Raw genomic sequence first — 23,629 nt, 5'->3', positions numbered from 1 at the left:
CAAGTTTGCAAGGCTTACCTTACCTGGGCACATATTCACATCAGAAGATCCACAGACCCCCACATCTTAAAACATAATTGCCCCATGCCTAACTTGTCTTGTACTACATCCAGTGTACAAATCCAACCTAAATCTTATTCTGCCTTTACAATCAGGGTACCTATATTTCTTTGAACACAAAGTTTGCCCTCCTTTCCTTCAGGCCTGAAAAGTCACGTTTATTCATCTGTAGTTATGTTAATTGCAGGTGTGCACTGGGAACCACCGACGTGAACTTGAAATAGTGTGTCAATGACTGTCCAATCACAGATTAAAAGAAAAAAAATAACCTAAAACAATGCTAATTTACTGCTAATAAATTTGGGAATGTCCAGGGCATAGAGAGCTGCATCCCCAGAAAAATCGGAAAGCAACCAATTAAAAGACACTCTCATTTGGCCAGCGCTCTTAACTAAGGAAAAATGGGTATTCACACAAAAATTAAACAAGTACCCTAAGTTCTTGTCAATAAGCCGCGGCTTATCTAAGGAAAAAAGTTGTGAAAATGAAAAAATAGAATATCGGCTTATACATAAGTCCGGCTTATACATCCATCGTGGGGGTTGCGTTCCAGAGCCACCCGCGAAATAAGAATATCCGCGAAGTAGAAACCATATGTTTATATGGTTATTTTTATATTGTCATGCTTGGGTCACAGATTTGCGCAGAAACACAGGAGGTTGTAGAGAGACAGGAACGTTATTCAAACACTGCAAACAAACATTTGTCTCTTTTTCAAAAGTTTAAACTGTGCTCCATGACAAGACAGAGATGACAGTTCCGTCTCACAATTAAAAGAATGCAAACATATCTTCCTCTTCAAAGCAGTGAAGCAAACAAATCAATATGTCTGTTTGGCTTTTAAGTATGCGAAGCACCGCGGCACAAAGCTGTTGAAGGCGGCAGCTCACACCCCCTCCGTCAGGAGCAGACAAAGAGAGAGAGAGGGAGAGTTTGTTTTTCAGTCAAAAATCAATACGTGCCCTTCGAGCTTTTAAGTATGCGAAGCACTGTGCAGCATGTCTTTTCAGGAATCAGCTTTACAAAAGATAGCAACGTGAAGATAATCTTTCAGCATTTTTAGACGAGCGTCCGTATCGTCTAGGTGTGCAAACAGCCCCCCTGCTCAATCCCCATACGTCAGGATCACAGATAGTCAGCGCAAGAGAAAGAGAACAGTAAGCCGGGTAGCTTCTCAGCCATCTGCCAATAGCGTCCCTTGTATGAAATCAACTGGGCAAACCAACTGAGGAAGCATGTACCAGAAATTAAAAGACCCATTGTCCGCAGAAATCCGCGATATATATTTAAATATGCTTACATATAAAAATCACAATTTAAATGCCCGCTACGCGCTCGTGTTGACTCGGCGACGCCCAGAGCAGAAAGAACGCGCTCCGGCCGCTCCAACCGCGCCATGCGGGGAGTGAGAGAGACGGCAATATCTCACACTCTCTCCCCCCTTAAAGAAATTAAATGGGCGCGAGTGAGACCACTGACCTCCCTCCCTTCTATTAGTTATAGGTTATAGTACGTTCGGCTTATCCATGAGTCCGGCTTATCTATGATACGATTTTATTTTAAAAATTCGTATGATTTTTGGTCTCCGGCTAATACATGAGTCCGGCTTATAGACAAGAACTTAGGGTACAAGTATGAACCAATTTATAATGGATGTTGACATGTGCTGACACCAGGCATGTTGGGCAAATACATTTATTTCATGATTATTTCACATTACCTAATTAATTTAAGTAGTTTTCAAAATATTTGGAATGGGGGGCAGTGCCCCAATGTCCCACATTATAAGCCGCCGCTAATTGTTAAGTGTTCTGCTGCTGCATAGACAGCTGTGAAGAATATGAAGCAGGGCTGGGATGAAGCCCAGGAGAAAGAGCTTTTTGTAAAAGTACAGGAAACATCAGTGGAAACAGGTGAAGGACTGGACTTAGGGCTAAGATTGTGCTTTTATACCAAACAGGCTGTGCGGTTTAAACTTAAGCATTGAACTGTCAGAAGTAGATTGCAAACAAAACAATGGTGCTGATGCACCCCTTTTATAAGATGCAGCTGCTTGGAATTTTGATGGCTCTTATTTTTAAACAACAGTTGCCAGAGTACCACTAGGAGTTTTTTTTTGTTTTTTTTTTTTTTTATGTTGATATTTGTTCTTGCCCTGGCTGTCGCTGCAGTCATTACCATAACAGTAAAGTATAAAAAGCAAGTAAGAACGTACATGTAATGGCTAGCATTACTAATGTAAGTTCGAATATAACAGAATATTTACTTATTTTTAATTTGAATATTAAAACCGTATTTTTTGGCTAGTAATAGAACACTGTAAACATTGCAATGTTGACCATTGGCTCACAAATTCCTGTACATTCCAGCCATGGGTTCGCCATCAGTGAAACAGTTTACTGCTAGAGGCAGTGTAGTTATGCGTCAGCTTTCATGTTTAAAACTAGCAAAGGTTGCCATGCTGGTGTTCTTGACAAAAAAATCTGTAAAAATCATAAGTGTTGAGATTCAGAAGTAGAGATGCCAGGTAAGTATTATGTAAGGCTTCTGTTGTTTGCAGTTATTTTAAGATATTAGTTGTTCTGTGCTACAGTGTATCCTATAGTAGCAGCATTTGTGAAAAAAGTTCAACAATTAAATGCTGGTTACCTGAAAACAAATATTTTATTTGAATGTGCAACACTTAGAATATAAATTTTCCACAAAATATCTATTTCTGTTTTATTTTAACTGAACATTTTTTTTGATAAGTTCTGTGGTTTGTCAATTTATAAGCTAAATGCTAGATATCAGTAAATGTTTTAGTGATTACAGATTGTGCAATATTTAGATGCTGCTCCTGATCCACAAGTTAGCATTTGTTATAATTGTTCTATGCTAATAAAAAAAGTGTAATAAAAACTTCATCATTTAATTAGAATGTAAAGCAGTTAATATTTTGATTGAATTGCATGTAGTAATGCTCCATCATGTTGTAAATCTATATTAAACACTGAATACTGAACTGAAGCTTAACTAGAAAAAATTATATTGCAAATCAAATTGCAATCACACTGTCAGAAAAATTGCAATTACATATTTTCCCAAAGCCATTCATTGTCTAGCAGGAACACATCTTTTTATCTCCCTGTGTGTTGTGTTTAGCCATGTTGAATTTCTAAATTACATTTATTCACCATTTATTTTAATCCAAACCCTTTGAGAGAAACCTTTAGGCCCAAAAAGTTTGGTCTGAACAAACCATTAAGGAGCAATGTTTCTTTCTTTTCACCCTCCAAAAAAACTCCAAAACAGTATTTTTAGTGGGTTTTGTGGTTGCAAAATTTCAGGTAAAATGAAGTTTTAACTTAATTTATCTAAACTAGAGTTAACTTTCACAAACAATGTAAAATAATACTCAGCTGTTTAATATATTTTTACCTATTCTATGATGTTACAGTTGGATATTCAGGCTTCGGTGGCATGTAGGTCAAGCATGCAGATATAAACTTCATTGCACTATTTGCATGTGACAATCTCTCTGAAATTAAATGACGACAACTTTTTTTTTATCAAAGCAAAACCTTTGTTACTACAAGTCAAGTCGGGGAGCATGCACTGGTACAGTGCGTTGTCGCACCCACTACACAACGAAACAACTCAGGATCCCGGTTTGCAACCCCCCAGGCAGACACGCACTCCAGTCCCACCCTCCAGAAAGGACCCTCTATCTGCGGCAGCCAGGTGTTACGTGGGTGACCCCTTGGTCTGGTCCAGCCACTCGGGTCCCCAACAATGAGGATCTTATGAGCCGGATCACCCTCGGGGAAACGCGCCACATGGCTGGAGTGCCGTAACTGACACTCCCTCACAATGTAGGTAATATGCCTCATTCGGGACTCCATGAGCAAAAACTCATTCGACACAAACTCAAACCAGCGGTACCCAAGGATTTTTCGGAGAGACACAGTACCAAAGGAGTCCAGTCCTCATCTCAGGTCACTGGATAGTGTCCATGTCTCACAACCATATAGCAAGACAGGAAGCACCAGGACTCTAAAGACTTGGACCTTCGTCCTTTTGCATAGATATTGGGAACGTCACACTAAGGTTGGGCGGTATCCAAATTTTGATACCGTCAAACCTCCTCCCTATTTTACCTCGGTATACGGTATTACCGTGAATAATAAAAAAAAATGTGACGTAAGGCTCAGACAGCGTCACCAAACTGTTGGCTTGTGCCTAAACCGTTCAGAAACTGAATATCAAACACTAATACTGAAACAATAACAATATAACATGCAGAACAATATTAACAACTTTTATTAGCAACAAATAGCAGTTTATAAAAAAGTGCAAATACAACAGTCAAACAGAATTAAATTAACAAACATCCAGAACAGTTTTCGCGCGGAGACGCGCACACAAATCAATTAAATTATATCACACCGCCTGAACTTTTAATAACAAAGAAGAGCAGCTTTGTGCAAATAGACCCACAACAGTCAACCAGAGTTGAATTAACATAAACATCATCCATATTATAAAACGTATTGAAAAGCAATAGTCCTAAACAAAAACTTCTTTCCAGTCTTCTTTCCAATATTGTTTTTAACGTAAACCAAATAAAAATACCTGAATTGATTAAATAAATAAAAATAAACAGAGTGCGAATAGGAACGAATGCAAGTGGCATCAATCTAGTCAAGATTTTTCGCTAGAAAAACCAGCATGTTTACTTTGTCCGGCTTTAACAGGGCACGTTGTGGACCGACAACTTTACCTGCGGTGCTGAAAACCCGCTCCGATGGTGTGCTTGCGGCACAGACGCACAGGTACTTTCGTGCCACTCGCGACATCTGGGGAAAACGCCCGGCAGCATTTTTCCACCAGAGAAGTGGGTCCTCGTCTCCTTGAGTAACTGGCTCCAAACAGTAGGCTGTTATTTCAGCTCCGACTCGGTCCTCTACGGCAGGGGTCCCCAACCACCGGTCCGCGACCCACTTCCGGGCCGCAGCCGTCTGACAGCTGTGCCGCGAGAGAACTGCCGGGAATGGAGACTCACTCAGACTTTTCAGAACGCTTGGCGGGCGGGGCTTTGCAGCGGCGCAGAGAGAGGAGAGAGTATTACAACAAAGTATTGTTACAGTCCCGACAGTTTCCCCATATGACACGAGTCTATAGAAATCGTGTTACTACGAAGTACATTCAGCAGATGCTTTCATTACAACGAAGTGACCTTGAAATGCCTGAATGAATCATCCACAGAGCAGTTAGATCTGTGGTCGCAGCTCAGATGTGCACGTTTGCACAACGATCCCCAAACAGAAACATTGTAAAAAAAAAAAATTCTTTCTTCGAACTTTCCTCGTACTGTTTTTTTTTTTTTGCTGTTTTTGTTTTCTGTGATTTTCAGTGATACCTTTTGCTTATTGCTTGTCAACATTTGAAAAACATCCATTGGAATTTAACTCATTCTCACCCTCCTATAGAAACGGCAGACACGAAAAAAACGATAACAGTGTTAATGTTTGTGATGTGCAATCTGTTGGAATGGCAAATGCAAAGCATATGTCTTTGTTATATGCAAAAAAACAAGAAAAATCTCTTGTTGCAAATGTATGCGAACTGCTTAATAACTTAATAATAATAGAAATGTTATGTAAATTGTGTATAAAACTGCTGCCCCCCCCGACTGGTCCGTGGAAAAATTAGCATCTAATAAAGTGGTCCTTGCTGTCAAAAAGGTTGGGGACCACAGCTCTACGGTGCCGATGCTGACGGGACCTGCCATTGCATCAGATTTTTTTTGCAGCATACTTCCCAGAGTCATCTTTTTTCGTGAGGGTGCAGGTTGCGCCTCTCCCTCTTCCACTCTGATGGCCACTGGACCTGCTGCCTCTAAGCTCACGATCTCAGCCTGTAATTCAGCCTTGGTCTCAGCCAATGTGTTGTCATCCGTCTCATATCCTCCACGGTAACGAGGGTTGAGGAAAGTGCATTTTCGCAATATTTTGCGCACTAAATTGGATTCATACTTGGCCTCCAGCTTTGTTAGAATTCCAGTTTTGATTGACTTTGTTAGCTGGAGGTCATTTTCTGACGCAGCCATCACATTGTCCCTGCAGAGCTGTAGTATGGGGAGGATACAGGAACTGGTCACATAATTTTCTCCTGACAAAATATCAGTGAAGTCACCGACTGGTTTCAGTGCTTCGTGAACAGCTTTCAAGACGTCCATGTCCTGCCAGGTCAGGGACAGGCTGCTCCTTCTGTCATCAGACAGGACGTGTCTGATCGCTTGGGCCTGCTTGAGGATGCGCTCCACCATTGCCAGTTTGGAGCCCCAGCGAGTTGCACAGTCCTGCCGACAGATGGATGGCTGAATTAATTAATGAATGATGAATAAACGATTAAATGAATGAATAGGCCTAAATAAACAAATGAATGAATAAATAGGCCTAAATAAACGAATGAATGCATAAATAAATAAGTCCATTAATGTATATTATTCCATTTGGTCAAATTTGCATGCACATTTATTTTAGGCTAAATAAGTCCCTTATGCGCATCAAGCCTGCATTTATTTGATAAAAAATACAGGAAAAAAATTACAATTTAAAAAATGGTTTTCTACTTTAATATAGCCTACATTTCAATATATTTATGTGATGTAAAGCATATTATATATATATATATATATATATATATATATATATATATATATATATATATATATATATGCCCCTTTTTTATATTTGAGCCCCTGCCCCTGAGGAACTCTCTGCACGTTTTATGCTTACCGTTATGAGACTATGTTTTGGGAGTCCCAAGTCCACTTGCTTCTTGGAGTTCATGCTTACGTTGCCAGCTGTGTGAAAAGGCCCCGACAATATTATGGCATAGTCCGAGGGCGCGCTCGGTTTTTTTCCATTGGTCATGCAATCCATTTGTGACAGCCAAGTTTAGATTATGACCGAAGCAGTATAGCCACGGCCAATGCAGGGACCTGATTGCGGCATGAATGTTGGCAGCGTTGTCAGTGGTTATGGCTGAAAGTTTTTTCTCGTCAAGTTGCCATTCCTGAAGTGCAGCTCTGAGCGCAGCAGCAAAATTGTCCGCTGTATGACTCTCAGGAAAATACGTAGTTTGGAGGCATTTGGATTCAAGTTTCCAGTCAGGTGTAATAGTATGGACAGTCAGAGACATATATGGTGTCATGTTAACTGACGACCACATGTCAGTTGTTAAGGAATAACTGTCTGCCGCTGACAGCAGCACTTGAACATTGTCTCTAACTTTACTATATAAATGTGGGACGGCTGTTTGTGAGAAATATTTCCGTCCAGGCAGCTCGTACTGGGCATCTAGGACCTTTACCATGTCCGTAAAGGACTTTTTTTCCCATTGTGTGGAAAGAAACCATTTCCTTCGCCAAGTATTTTGTCACTGCATCAGTACAGGTTTTCCAACGGACACTGTCCCTTTTGTACTTTGTTGCTTTCCCGAAGGCCCCCATTATCGTCGGCTACGTACTGGTGGTGGACCTAGATGTTGTTGGTCCTGGCGTTGAAACTGTTGCACTGAGTGAACTCGGGTCCATCCTCGCAGCAGTGAGTGGATGGTGGTTTCGTGTATGCGACCTTAGGTTCGAGGTATTTCCATCTCTTGCGGTCACCTTTTTGTTGCACAATTTGCAAATTGCCTCGTCCGTATTTACCGCCTTTCCCTTCTCGTTCGTCGAAACCCGAAATACTGCGAAACTGCAGAAGTTGTGTTCTTTTTCGAGACCAGGTCACTTGGTGCGCGACTCGCCATCTTTCCCCACCTCTCTCTTTCTCCTCCACGCGGTCACGTGATGACAACCACGCATACGCATTTTTAGGCATTAAATAAATTATATTTAATATTTAATCCTTGTCTCCCATATAAGTGCATTGTTTTTATGATGGTATAACAGTATTGAAACTGATACCGTTGCTATTTTTAGATCCCGCGGGATACCATATTACCGTATTACCGCCCAAGCCTACGTCACACACCCCTTTCTAGCGACCTCATGACCTCCCATGCTTTCCCAATCCGTCTACTGACTTCATAGGAAGAGTTACTAGAGACATGAATGTCACTGGCAAGGTAAGTAAACCTCTCAACAAGTCAACACTCTCTCCGCAAACAGACACACTGCTGATGGCTGTGCCCAAGAGGTCATTAAAGGCCTGGAACTTGGTTTTTGTTCAGGACACTTGCAAGCCCAGACACGCAGACTCATCGCTCAGTCTCTCGAGCGCCTCGATCTGAGCCTCCATTGACTCTGCGAAGATCACAGCATCGTCAGCAAAGTCAAGATCCGTGAACCTTTCTTCACCAACAGATGCCCCACAGCTGCTGGACCCCACGACCTTGCCCAACACCCAGTCCATACAAGCATTGAACAGAGTATGAGCAAGAATACACCCCTGACGAATCCCAGAATCAACTGGGAAAAACGCAGAGGTCCTGCCTCCATTCTGCACAGCACTCACAGTACCAGTGTACAGGCTGGCCATGATATCCAGCAACCTCGAGGGGATCCCACGATTCCTCAGGATGTCCCACAGGGCAGCTCGATCAACTGAGTCGAATGCTTTACAAAAATCAACAAAGGCTGCAAAGAAACTTTCAATGTTCGCGTTTGTGCTCCATGAGAACCCTCAGTGCCAGGATGCGGTCGATGGTATACTTCTTAGGCATAAAAACCAGACTGTTCCAGTCGCTGGTAGGTGAGCAAGTGATCACGGATCCTGTTGAGGACGACCCTAGCAAGAACCTTACTCGGCACCGAGAGCAGTGTTATCCCCCTATAGTTGCTGCAATTCAGGCGATCATCCTTCCCTTTCCAGATAGGGACGACAAGTCCCATTTTCCAGTCAGTTGGGATGATGCCAGTTTCCCAAATGGAAGCAAAGATTGCTTGCAATTCCAGAAGGACAGCCTTACCACCAGCCTGGAGAAGTTCACCCCGTATACCACAGATCCCTGCAGCCATTCCCCCCACTCCACCTCAGCTGGTTCACCATCAGTGCAATCTCAGTGAAATTGGGTGGTTCACAGCTAATTGGAGGATCAGCCCCAAGAACCGCGGACCATGAGATATCCGACGTCCTGGCCGGAGGATCAGCTTTGCAGAACTGCTCAAAGCAGCCAGCCCAGCGGGTCACAATTGCTGTGTCATCTATAAGGACTGTTCCATCAGCTGCCCTGACTGTGACTCTCTGAGGAACAGATTCAGATGTGCATAATGCTTTGATTCCTCTGTAAGCAGGACATGGGTCGCTAGACCACAGATGGTGAGTCACTTGCTCACAGATTCCTCTAACAAACGCCTCTATCAGCCATCAGAGCACTCGTAGCCCGGTACAGACCAGAGCTGCCACTGAGCCGTTGGATGCGACACCTCTCAATGATATCCAAGGTGCCCTGTGAGATGAAACACCTCCTTCTGGGAACACCGGTAACACCAACACAATCCTCAGCAACCTTCAGGGTCGTCACAGAAGGTCTCCCACATCACATTAGGATTGGCAGTCGTACCCAAATCTGAAAGTTCCTCACACAAACTGTGTGCAAACTCATTAGAAACAGCCTGGTCTTGGAGTCTTGCCAAGTCCAGGCTCATTTTCCTAGTAGGTAGTAACCTACTGGACCTAAGCTGGATCCTAAGAGTAGAAACAACAAGTCTGTGGTCAGAATTCACAAACTGGGCACTTCTGTAGACCCTGCAGTTTTGCAAGAGCATCCAGTGTCTGCCCACGAGGATGTGATTGATCTCCTTCACCGCAACACCAGTATTGGAGTACCAAGTCCAACAATGCGGTTCAGGGCGCTGGATCCAGGATCCAATGATTCACAGCCCCTGACCTTTTACAAAGTCAAGGAACATGGAGCCACTTTCATCACGGTCACCAGACCCATGGGGACCAAGACAATCCTCATAGCCAGCCCTGTCAGTGCCAGTGGCCGCAATGAAGTCACCCATGACCAAAGAAGTATCACCTCATAGGCACCCAACCACCACCGAGCGAAGCTGCGAATAAAATGTCTCCCTCGCCGAGATATCCCTCACTGCGGTCGGAGCATACACTCAGACAACAGACAAGGCACCCAGAGAGTGCCGTAATCTGAGTCTCATAATACACTCGTTGAAAGGAGTGACATCGAACACCATCGGAAGAAGCCAATCTGCTACAGCAACTACCCTAGTATGATAGCCATCAGCCCAATAAAAGGTGTATCCACCTACAGAGATCTGGCCAGTCCCCGGTCTGCGCACCTCAGAGAGTGCCGCCACTGAAATGCGGAGTTTACGCAGCTCCTCTGACAGCAGAGGAAGATGATCATCTTCCTGGAGAGACAAGACGTTCCATGCGCCCCACCCATATGGGCTACCTTAAATTGGGACCCGAGTGCTGCCGTGCAGTGGGCGACGCCTCAGCACCACACCAGTTCTGATCCTCAAAAGACCTGATCATATTGGCTCTCCAACGGTTTCGACTCTGCCAGGGATGGGGCTCCCGTGGGCATTCCCCCATCCCCTTCATGATGCGAGCAGCCTTCCTATGGGCAGCTGCAGCAGAGCTACTCCTGCGGAGAGCAAAAAGCAGTCCTTTCTGTAGTCAAGTCAAGTCAACTTTATTTATAAAGCACTTTACATACAACAGACGCTGACCAAAGTGCTGAACATACGCTAAAATAAATTTTAAACAAAAACAAAATAATAAATAATAAATAAGTAAAATAAAATACAATAAATGAAACTAATTAAAACATAGTAAACACAACTAAACAGAGTTAATACAGAGTAAAATCAACTGCTCACACAGGATCAAACGCCAAACCAAAGAGGTAAGTCTTAAGAGCAGACTTAAAAATGGGCAGTGAGGAGGCCTGTCTAATGTGGATCGGCAGTGAATTTCAGAGCCTTGGAGCCACAACGGAAAAAGCCCTATCCCCCCCTGAGCTTTCGCTGAGTCCTAGGCACATCCAGAAGCAGCTGACCAGCTGATCTGAGTGAGCGGGAAGGAGAGTGCATATGTAGCAGCTCAGCGAGGTAGGGCGGAGCAAGCCCATTTAAGGACTTAAAAACAAATAAAAGAATCTTAAAATGAACTCTAAACTGAACAGGCAGCCAGTGCAGTGAGGATAACACAGGTGTAATGTGCTCATTTTTTCGCGTGCCAGTTAAAAGGCATGCAGCAGCATTTTGCACCAGCTGGAGCCGAGACAGGGTGGACTGGCTAACACCAACATACAACGAATTACAATAGTCCAACCGGGTTGTAATGAAAGCGTGGATTACTGTTGTAAATTGATCTTTGGAAAGAATGTTTTTTTATCTTCGCCAAACGTCTCAGCTGAAAAAAAACAAGATTTCACCACCGCACTGATCTGACCGTCCAGTCTAAAATCCTCATCTATCCTAAAACCCAGATTTGTAATGACAGGTGTACCATATTGTGCAAGGGGACCCAAATCCACAGGAGCAGAAGTAGAAATAGACCCACTGGTGCCCCCAGGACCAAAAACTATAACCTCTGTCTTATTTTCATTAAAATTTAAGAAGTTTACTGCCATCTAAGCTTTCACCTCTTCTAGGCACATAACCAAAGTTTGTATGGAGTAAGCATCCTTGCGTTTGAGGGGTACATAAACCTGAGTATCGTCTGCATAACAATGGAAAGCAATTTTATGCTTTCTAAGAATAGAGCCAAGAGGCAGGAGATACAAAGAAAATAGCAGAGGACCAAGTATGGAGCCTTGTGGAACCCCACATAATAGTGAAGCAGAGGAGGATCTAAATTCATCTAGCCTCACTGAAAAAGTTCTTTGAGTCAAGTACGATTTAAACCACGCCAAGGCAGTACCACGAATGCCCACACAATGCTCCAGACGAGATAATAAAAAACTATGATCTATAGTATCAAAAGCAGCTGTTAAATCGAGCAGAACTAAAATCACATAATTCCCTGAGTCTGTTGCCAAAAGGATGTCATCAAAAACCTTCAGTAATGCGGTTTCAGTACTGTGAAGCGGCTTAAAACCAGATTGAAACACTTCGAGCACATCACTTTTATCTAAAAAGGCTTTCAATTGAATATACACACTTCTCTCCAAAATTTTGGACAGAAATGGAAGCTTGGAAATCGGTCTAAAATTGGATAGAACAGTGGGATCTAGGCTTGGTTTTTTGATCAATGGTTGCACTATGGCATGTTTAAATCAATTAGGAACTACGCCTGAGGAAAGGCTGCTATTGATAATAGCAAGAACAGATGGCCCTAAAACAGAAATAGTCTCTTTAAAAAGAGAAGGTGGGACAACATCAAAAGGAGAACCTGAGGGCTTCGATTGACCAACAATCTCATGTAAACAAGATAGAGTCACCGGCTCAAACTGATAAAAAACAGCAGAGCAGGGGAGAACAGCTAGGGGGTCATAAACAGTGAGAGGTATATGAGCCCTAACATTGTTCACCTTATCTACAAAGAAGTGCAAAAATTTCTCACATGTCTCAAAAGAAGGTTCCATGCAGGCATTCTGTGGAGCATTTAAAACCCTATCTATAACTTCAAATAACACACGAGGTTTGTGATAGTTTGACAGAATAATATTTGACATGTATGCTCTTTTGGCATCTTTCACAATAAACTGGTAACGACGCCAGCAGTCTTTCAATACTTGAAACGATACATGCAAATTGTCCTTTCTCCACTTGCGCTCGGCTTTCCGGCACTCGCGTCTAACAGCGCGAGTTGTGTCATTCAGCCAGGGCTCAGATTTCATTTTAGGCTGCCTGGTTTTTAATGGAGCCACAGCATCTAAAACAGTTTGGCAGGTGGAATAAAACCAGGAACAGAGCTCCTCCGTATCGGAGGACGCAGATTCAGGAAGATCGCATTGACTAAACAAAGCAGAAAAATGTACAGCAGTGGATGGATTAATGACCCGACAGCGCTGCACAGAAACACGGGGTTTATCAGCTTTACAGGGCAAGATGATGTCAAATGTTACAGGCTTATGATCTGAAAACACTGCGTCCAAAATTGTCAAATTTGCCACAGAAAAGCCGAGCGATAGGACAAGATCCACCGTGTAGTCTCGGAGCTTTGTGAAGTTTTTTTTTTTGTTTACGGTGGCTGGAGTGCCAATCCTGCCACCAACACCCATGATTTCCCTGCAAATTGGAGGACCACTTGCAGGGCCGGATGCAGTTTAACATCATACCCAGGACGTATTTGTTACTACGTTACAGAATAAAAGCACAACATTTTTTCACTTGAATAATGGAGGTACTTGTAAAGCAAATATCTAGTTACTGGAAGTTTCTCAAGATGCCAAACTACAGCAATCACTTTTTTTTTTTTTTTGTTTTTATAAGAAAGCTGCAAGGCACTCAATATTCCAGCAGGAGGCACATGCTTAGTTTGTGTAGTAGGAGTGGGTTATAGTCCTGATTACTGCATCATGTACAAAGTTTGAATTGGAACAGTTGCTGTGATGCTTGCAGATTCTGGCTGTTCAGAATGCTCGATGTGGGCCAGTAAAAGCAGATCTTGAAGCTTCAAGGGGGCCCTTTAAGTGGCTGAATCAGCATTTGTTTCTTGGATCAACCAAAATGAAGGTCATAAGCCAATATAAAATGAAATTGCTTAAAGAAACTGAAGGCTATGCTCACCAGGCTCACTGCAAACAATGATGTTCACAGGTGAGGGCCCTGTGTGGCTCTCTCCATAAAGAACTGAAAGGATAAAAAAAAAAAAAAAAGGGAGCCAGAGCTGACTACAGGGTTTGGAAGTGTCAACATGTAACCAAACAGGGCTTAAAAGAGAAAAAGTGCACAAGACACAGGACTAAAAAAAGAAAAAGTGTGCAAGTTACAACTGTGAGACAGCGTGCTTCAGGGACAGATGAAACACTAGTGAAGCAGTAAAGGTGGGAGTCAGGGATGTAAATAGTTTATAGCTTTTTATGTTCTTACTATAACATTGCTTGAACACACTATTCCTTTCTTCTTCTTCTTTATTGTAACCTTAAAAAAAGAATAAAACTTAAAAAAAAAAATTTTTTTTTATCATTTCCACAATCCATGTTGTCCTTCTTTCTTCTATTTATACGGAAGGTTGCTATAATAGGAATGCAATTGTACTGTGTTTACAAGATAATAAATTTGAAATAAACAGACTACACTATATATCAAAGTAGTCCCCACAATTTTTTAAAAAGCCAGAGCCATTTTCCTCATGCGTGCACATTGTAGATTAGTAGCTCGCAATACCAATCAACACTCAGCTTTAAACCACTAGAATGTGGTGGTTCGAACGTCTTTAGAGAGAAACTCCAGTCAAAAAATAAAGAAGAGGGCCATTGTATATCAAATACTTTTATTTCCTATTCTCTAGATATTAAGAAATCTAGTTCATGAGTCTGATGATATTTACTTCTACATATATGGTTTAAAATAAATAATGAAACACAATTAAACTACACCAAATCATAAGTAAAGTAAAATATTTTTACAGTGATTTTGACAGATTAAGATAAACCAGGTTTGAAACACATGCAAAAATTCTAACAAATCAAACAACTAACAGTACATATTGTAAAATAATTTTCTTTTATCAGCAAAAAACACAGGGTCCTCCTGTATCCCAAACATTGCCACATACCGTGTTTAACAATGTGAATGAACACTTGCTGGAAAGGTATTGTATAACTGAGTAAAAACCATTACAAACATCATATAGAATCTTTTGTCAACAGTTTTGCTTTTTTACCTCTATACACACTCATGTTTGATCATTGACGCACACAACTTCGGAATGATTATAAGGCTGCACACTATTGTTTCGTAAAGCAGTAAGTCAGCAAGTATGTTAAGTGTGCAAGGACTAGGGCAGAAGGGAAGGCTGATGATATCATGTACACACTGTCGATGTAATTAAACAAACATCGGCAAATGGTTCCAAACATCTGCACAAATTTCCTCAAAGTGCTAAACTGCAGACATAAATAAAAAAATTAAAAAAAAGTTATCAAGTGTGCCTCATACTAATGCCAACAGGCAACCATACTTGCAGCAGGAGGCATCCAAGTTAGCAGGAGTGTGCCGTAGTTGAAGGATGGCAGTCTGACCAGTGTGTCAGACACAAAGTTTGAATGGGAAAAGTGTAAATATATTTGTAGAGCCTTGCAAACTCTGAGTGATCTAAGTGGGCAGGTACCAGCAGCACTCGAAGCTTCAAGGGGACTCCCCTCCCTTCGATATCATATAAAAGCACTCCGACCTACAAGGGGAAGCCCCCTGCCTCATCTTGTAAAAGTAACAACGAATTGGGAGGTGCAACAAGATGCTGACTAAACACAGTACAGGAAGTAATCTGGATCCACTTCAAGTACTGTTTGCAGGCAAATAGTGAAGTGTCTCGGCTGTGAAGTGACTTGTCTATAAGCTTAAGTGACAGACTTAGCATTTGTTTTTTTAGCACTGGCCATTTCCAAGGTCAGTGGCCCGCCAACCTTGATCTATGCAAATTAAAACCACTGAAAGAAACGGAGGGTTAAGCTCATCAGACTCCCTGCAACCAATAACTTTCACAGGAGTGGGCCCCATGTTTAGAACTGGGTGCTACAGCAGACTGCGGGATTGAGGGGTCAACTGAAAGGGGCAAATGTGCATAAATCAAGATAGTGACACAACGTCACTGAGTACTTTGAGGCTGAATGAAAAACCTGAGAAGCAGTCAGGGCATTCACAATGGCCATTACAATGGAGAAACGGCAACCAGGGATGTTTAAAAGTTAGCTTATTTCTTACTGTGTTTAAAGACACTATTACTTTTTTGTTAAATCTTTATTGTAACCTTAAAGAAGAATAGTAATTTCTATTTATTTTTTTTAGTATTTCTACAATCCACATTGTCCTCCTTTCTTTTCTATCCACACAGAGTGTTACTACAATAAGAATGTAATTCGTACTATGTATACAAGATAATAAATCTGAAATAAACTGATCACACTATATATTGAAGAACTGCTTTACATTTTTAAAAAAGCCGGTGCCATTGTCCTCCTGGATGCACATCATATATTGCAAGCTTGCAAGACCAATCAGCTTTATGTGCTTTTGGCGGCATGTTGTTTGCACACATACGGCAAAATATGCGCTATAGCCAAACCATGAACGAACACAATGAAATATGATTTTTCTCTATAATGCATGCCGAGCAGATTTGTCTTGTTCAGAAGATGGTAGTAACAGAACTGAGGATGTCGTGCTTGAGTAAGTGAAAGTAATTAACTAATTTCGAGTTTTAAAGGAAAAAAATATATATACTTCACTTTCCAGTTAGTAGACCTTTATTCAAAACCATGTTATGAAGAAGCAGATCTAATTTTAGAGTTTTGTGCCAATACGGCATTGTGAACCATCATAATAACATTAACCACTAAAACATCAGTATACCACATCATCATAAATGCCCAGTGTAAAAAATTTTTGAAGGCACATTGATAGAGGAGCTAATTATTCGCAATCCAAAAGAATATCTCTAACTCTACATCGCCCACCTATGCCCCAGACCCCCAGGGTGAGGATACTGAACATCATCATTGTTTTGAAACGACGCAGTGAATTTTCATGATCATCACACAGCCCTAACAAGGACGAAACTGAATAATAAATGGAATAAGACAACAGTATAACTTTAAATTATTTGGGACAAACTTTTTCACAGTCATTAGGAAGCCCAATTTACCTGCTAAACAAAAAAGCAAACTCAAAATAAAAACAAAATGGCTGGTAATGCACTTACCCCATAAATTGTGTACAAACATTGAATAATTCATGCGCTCTTACCGTATGAAACTAAACGGTGAACATGTTACTGAAGCTTTGCTTTTCAGGGATCTAGAAGGGAAAGCTGCTGGTGCCATACATGTCTGGATGGCCAATATATATATTGCGACACGTTTTATTTTTAGATGTTTTACTGTTTGAACAGTGACCCTGGGGAACCAAACAATTTGCTAACCACAGAGCTAACCCTACCTGTTATAAAATCTTCCTCTTCTGATCTACACTGTATTATTTTAGCACGCTCATCACTGCTATGTAACATGTGTGGAGTCAACACAGTCAGGCTTAAAAAATGCTAGAAATTTTGTGGATTTTATTTGAGGTGACAGTAGCTTGTGCATACTGATTTTTATTATATATCAAATCAAACCCTAGTTGTGCCCTGCTCTAAATTGGCCTACTATGAGAGTCTGGTGGTATATGGAAGTGTATACCTTATTATGGTCTGGCATTCACATTCAAGATCAGTTCTGGAGTTGTGCTTAATCTGGCATTATATCAGCTGCAGTTGCTGATTCCGTTGCATGAGGATGGCACATTACACAAGAGGGAATCACAGGGAATAAAAACTACACAAATCCATTATAATTTTGATGAATGCTGACTGTACCAATGCTTTGCAAGTGTTTTCCAGGCACGATAAGTTCAGCTGCAATCTATGCTCTTTTCTGCATTCTGTCGTGGTATGAAAAAAACTCTAGACATCAGACAGAAGAGCCTCCCTTCTCTTTATGAGGTCAAAAATATATTTTCCCCTATTTCCTTGCAGCTGCATGGCATGCATTCTTCTTCCAGGTGAGTGGTCATTGGCTGAAAGTTCTTGCATACACAGAGCTCACTCCCACAACGTAAGACAAAATCAAATTTGTTAAAGATTATATAAGATTATGTAAAGTAAGTCTGTGACTAAAAATCAATAGGAAAATTGTGCACCATAACAGGGTCGTTAGGGTAGGCATCAGCCCAATGTGAAAATAAACTGGAAAAGTGGATGTAAAGATAGTGATATTTAACAAAGTCTACCTATAACTAAATAAACAGCATATCAAAATACTCCTTGAAGTATTAGCATAGTTACTGGTCAGTAAAAATATGCTTGTGTTAAATTTACTAAATCTACCAGGCTAACGGAATTGTTTAGACTATTAAATAATGTAGTGGCAAGTGCAAAAAAGCAGCCCTTATATGAAATATTAAAGTGTTCATGGAGATATTGAAAAGAGTGAAGGCGGATTTCAGAAAAAGGCAGGCCAGTGTATTAAGTCAATTTTGCCTCCATGTGCATAGATTGACAAAATTTCCAAACAAACACTGCTGAAGAAACAGAAGTTAATAAAAATTAAGGTAATTTATGTCCAAGTTGAAAAAGCCAAAGCAAAATGTACAAAATCCAAATATCCACTTATGTACTGCGCTATTTGAACCCAATGTTTAGAATTGTCAAAACACCATCACTGCCTCAGCTGATTTAGTATTACTGCTCTATGTTAGTCATGCAGGTCTGGGTTTGCCATACCTCCCATGGCAATGAGTCTTGTCAGAGTAGATCGATTTATTCTGGGATTATTGCCTTTCCAAATAATTTAAATACATCTTTTTGCAAGGTTTCTATAACTTTGCTAGGAAGAAAAAAAGAAATGGTGCAAAAATGATATAAAACCTTTGGAAGTACAATCATTTTTGTTACTAAAATTCTATCTGCCCATGATAATGACAATGAATTTAAAACACTTAAAATCTTTAATATTATTTGATAAATTTAGAAAATTAATATTTATTAGATTCTTTGAAGAACTTGTTAATGGTATGACCAAATATGATACTAAAGAATTTTCCCAATTGTATTTAAATTTGGCGTTCATTTTTGAAAGTGAGATTGCTATACTAAGGGACTGAAATTTTGTGTCATTAATTTTATAATACAAATAAGCTGTAAACTTAGTTATAACTTTTTGAAATGATTCCAGGGAGTTAAAAGGATCTGTTAATGCAACTAGAACATCATCTGCATAAAGTCCAATTTTATGTGCTGCAGGTCCAATGTGGACATCCTGAATCCCCTGACTAGAACGAATGTGCTCAACAAAGGGCTCCATAATGAGAGCAGATATTAAAGGTGAGAGAGGGCAACCTTGTTTAGTCCCATTTGAAATATCAAAGGGGGCTGACAACAACCCCTTTTGTAAAAACTCTAGCTGAAGTTTTTTGAATATAGTGACAGAATAGTCTTGCAGATGGGTCCTTTAAGATAAGATTCAACATTTTCAGTGATATCAATGAAATGTCTTAAGCTGTCTCTAACAGAATGGGAGAATGAGCAGACCAGGTTATGGTGCCAATAGTAGAGGATTTAAATTTCTGTAAGGTCCATTTATCAACCAAGAACATATTAATATGGGAGCAAGAAGCATGGAACTTTGAATAAAAGGTAAAGTCTTTCTCTCCTGAATGCAGACACCTCTATACAGCATACAATGATTCATTAAGTAAAAAATTTATGTAAGTCAGGGGGTTTATGGATCTCACACCCTGTGGAGTCTTGTGTATAATCTAATACTATATTAAAAGCACCACAAAATATTCAAGATCCCATCTTAATAAAATCAATCTGCTTCCAAAGTTTAGAGAGAAATTTAAGTTGATTAGAATTAGGAGCATGTGTGTTTATAACAGACATTACTATCAACTGATTGGACCACAATAGTAAAACAATAGCAAGAACAATCACTGTTATCCAAATTTGTACAGATAAAGAGCTCTTAAATACTATCAGAACCCCTCCTTTTTTACACTCAGTTAAAGAATTGAGAAGATTATTAAATTTGTTAATAGTTAGTTATGTTAAACTATGTTTAGTAAAACGAGTTTCTTGGATGCATAAAATATCACTCTTAATAATGCATCCCAAAAGTAGTTCAACCAAAAGTCTAAGCAGATATCATTGAGCCTCTAGTGCACTGCTTGTCCATGCCTTCTTGTATATAAAATATTTAAACTTGTAAGACAATGAACAGTTAAGCCTGGATTCAGATCAACCTTGAGAGTGGAGAAAAAACACTACCAGGTCAGTTAACTGTTTACCAGTCATTCTGTAGTTGCTGAACATTTGTTCCAGCTTTAGTGGGGATAAGGGGACTATCAGGAATATCCCATTTTTTCAACAGGGCTGCAGTTTTTGGTACAGCATTAACAACAAACTATCGTGAGTCCTTACCAAATTTCACAGGAAAAGCCCCATTTATGAAATATGCCATGTTTGAGAAGTAGCACCTTATAGGGAGCAAATTCTCTTCTTCTAGCTAAATTTGCTAACAAAAGATCTGTGAAAATTGTTATTTTGCTATAAGGGTCTGGAAGAGTTTTACTGCTTTTTGCTGTTTGCATAAGCACCGCTTTAATGCCAAAAAAAATGCAGCCAAAATATAACATCCCTGGGTGAATTCACAGAAACGTGTTTAGGTTTAGGCAGTCTATGGCAACTATCTATCATCAGATCCAGCAATTCAAGGTCTGGCAAGAGTGCACAGAGAAATTTTTGCAATTATTATGGCAGCTGCGTATTATCTATATCCTCTGGGATCCCTCTCAGTCTGACATTATTCCATCTGTAGTGATCTTCCAAATCGGTAATCTTACCAGACTACCTGCTTATTGTCTCTTCCATTTCGTTAGAAACCATTACAATTTCATTGAGAGCCCTCACAAACTCAGACATTCTTGTTTCCAAATGTGACGTGCATTCTGCAATATCTGCTATGTCTTGTTCATGCACTGTAATTGATTTCTTAACATCAGAACAAATTGATTTACTGAGCTCTTCCAGAAGTAGAATCATTCTTGTTTCAGTAAAGGGTTGATCACTAGTTTACGCAGCCAATTTTTTTTCCCCATCTCAGCTGAAACAGAGGATACCAGTGAAGGCGTAGGGGACAGGCTACGGGCTCTAGAATGGTGCGTAGGCCTCAGAGTTGAACCTCCGGAGGGATCATGTTTGTTTCTGCACGTCAAGCTTTCTGGAGTATCAAAGAAGTTTTTAGATTTTTTCCTCATTTCTTATATGAAGTAATATCTCAAATTCAAAATAAATGCTGAAGATGATGATTGTAGGCACACTTTGAGCCATTACTAACACTAGAATTACCAGAGCCTTACGAAAAAACTCGTAGATCCGGCCCACCTTAAATCCGTTCGCAGCTGCTCCCTCAGCATCTTTTATCTTGTAAAGGTGCCGATTAAGACAAGCAGCCTGCTATTCCATCCCCCCACCGACTTAGAACGTGCACAAACTTCTCCCAGCTCATGCCTTGATTGATTAAAACTCCAGCACTTCACTCCCAGATAGAGTGGAATAGATCGTTATTTGGAGCACATGCATTTCATGAGTGTTCCGTTTCTACAATAATCTGTGTAAACACATTGTTAAAACTGAAACGTTTTTCATATTTTAGTAGTAAATGACAAAATGTTAGCATAAACTATATACACCGTGTTGCAAATCGTTCTGCAAATTATATTTTTCTCTGATTTTACTAAATAGTCGATGCAAGTGGCAGTCAGCATAATTTTTGAGTCATCAACCATTAGAGTATAATTCGAATGTTACTGAACAAACCTCCTAATGATAATGGTATGTTTTTCAAAAATAAAAAACTTGAAATATACTGTTCCAAATTATTACGCACAACAGAGTTTCAAAACATTTTATAGGTTGTAAAGAACTGAAAATGGTCATTTGTTGAATTTGCAGAATTAGGAGGTCATATTTACTGAAGTCAAAAGCTATTTCAATGAAAAACATCTTAACAGGTCAAGCTACGTATTAACATAGGACCCCTTATTTGATAGCAGCTTCACAATTCTTGCATCCATTGAACTTGTGAGTTTTTGGAGAGTTTCTGCTTGAATTTCTTTGCAGGATGTCAGAATACCCTCCCAGAGCTGCTGTTTGGATGTAAACTGCCTGCCACCATCATAGATCTTTTGCTTGAGGATGCTCCAAAGGTTCTCAATAGGACTGAGGTCAGGGGAGGATGGGGGCCACACCATGAGTTTCTCTCCTTTTATGCCGATAGCAGCCAATGATGCAGAGGTATTCCTTGCAGCATGAGATGATGCATTATCATGCATAAAGATAATATTGTTACGGAAAGCATGGTTCTTCTTTTTGTACCATGGAAGAAAATGGATAGTCAGAAACTCCACATACTTTTCAGAGGTCATTTTCACACCTTCAGGGACCGACCAGTTCTCTCCCCATGATTGTGGCCCAAAACATGACTCCACCACCTCCTTGCGGACGTCACAGCCTTGTTGGGACATGGTGGCCGTCCACCAACCATCCACCACTCCATCCATCTGGACCATCCATGGTTGCAAGGCACTCATCTGTAAACAAGACTGTTTGAAAATTAGTTTTCATGTAGTTCTGGGCCCACTGCAGCAGTTTCTGCTTGTGAGCATTGGTTAAGGGTGGCCGAATAGAAGGTTTATGCATAACTGCAATCCTCTGGAGGATCTTGCTCCCTGATGTTCGCGGGACTCCAGAGGCACCAGCAGCTTCAAATACTTGTTTGCTGCTTTGTAATGGCATTTTAGCAGCTGCTCTCTTAATCCGATGCATTTGTTTGGCAGAAATCTTCCACATTTTGCCTTTATCTGCAAGAACCCATGTGTGCTCTGAGTCAGCCACAAATCTTTTAACAGTACGATGAGCACACTTAAGTTTTCGTGAAATATCTAAGGTTTTCATACCTTGTCCAAGGCATTCAACTATTTCACGCTTTCCGGCAGCAGAGAGATCCTTTTTCTTTCCCATATTGCTTGAAAATGGTGGTCTGCTTAATAATGTGGAACATCCTTCTTTAGTAGTTTTTCCTATAATTGGGCTCACCTGGCAAACTAATTATCACAGGTGTCCAAGATTGATTTCAGTGATCAAAAGAGCCCAGAGACACAATACCATCCATGAGTTTAATTGAAAACAAAAACATTTAATCTTTATGACACTTAAATACAATTTGCATAATAATTTGGAACACAGTGTAATGTGTGAAGCCTTAAGTCCAAAGATCAAATAAACACTTTCACAAAAGGTACGCATTTGCTACGACCACTTTGGTGGCGCAATGGTATCAACTGTTGACTGATAATCAAAACTTCACGGTTTCAAGACCAGACGAGTCTGTTTTGAGAAGTGAGCAGCTGTAACAGCCGGTGTAAATTTCTGAAACTTGTAAAGCTTAGCTTTGTTTTTTTTCTTTATTCAGTTTTATTCTCTCAGTCGCGTTCACGATTCCACCCAACAACCCCCCCCCCCCCCCCCCAACCCCCCGATCTGTCTAATATATTCAAAGTACAGCGACGGCAGCTTCCACCTGCAGCAATAGACTCTTCAGTATGCAAGTGACTCTCCATGCTAGTGTTTAGATCTGGACGGTGAATGTGCCCAAAAATGACTGCATTCTCGCACCATTGCTCGGGTACTGAAGTGTCAGCGTGCACTTTTCATAGCATTACACATGTACTTTTTGAGCATGCCCGTGTTGATCAAACACAGGAAGCTCTGCAGTCTACTTGTGACTTTACGCTGTAGGAAGTAACTAAATCCAAATAAATAACATTCGATCTGGCTTTTATTTAAGTAACATATAAATGTTAATGTTTTGGGCACAAACAGGAGATGCAGAGGACAGAATA

General features: G+C 40.6%; 2 protein-coding genes across 2 annotated transcripts in view; both read right to left on the bottom strand.

Annotated features, from left to right (window-relative positions):
- trit1 (tRNA isopentenyltransferase 1) overlaps positions 1-23,629 on the bottom strand; it is a 173,310-nt gene that overhangs the window by 102,264 nt on the left and 47,417 nt on the right.
- LOC127530160 (E3 SUMO-protein ligase ZBED1-like) lies at positions 4,732-6,634 on the bottom strand. Its single transcript, XM_051936348.1, has 2 exons — positions 5,807-6,634; positions 4,732-5,003 (listed from the first exon to the last, which is right to left on the bottom strand). The coding sequence occupies exons 1-2, from the start codon at positions 6,368-6,370 to the stop codon at positions 4,740-4,742; spliced, it is 828 nt and encodes a 275-aa protein (XP_051792308.1). The 5' UTR covers positions 6,371-6,634; the 3' UTR covers positions 4,732-4,739.

The sequence above is a fragment of the Erpetoichthys calabaricus genome, chromosome 14, assembly GCF_900747795.2.
Source record: "Erpetoichthys calabaricus chromosome 14, fErpCal1.3, whole genome shotgun sequence".
NCBI classification, from domain to species: domain Eukaryota; kingdom Metazoa; phylum Chordata; class Cladistia; order Polypteriformes; family Polypteridae; genus Erpetoichthys; species Erpetoichthys calabaricus.
The sequence above is the reverse complement of the archived record's forward strand: the minus strand, read 5'-3'. Positions and strand labels throughout refer to the sequence as shown.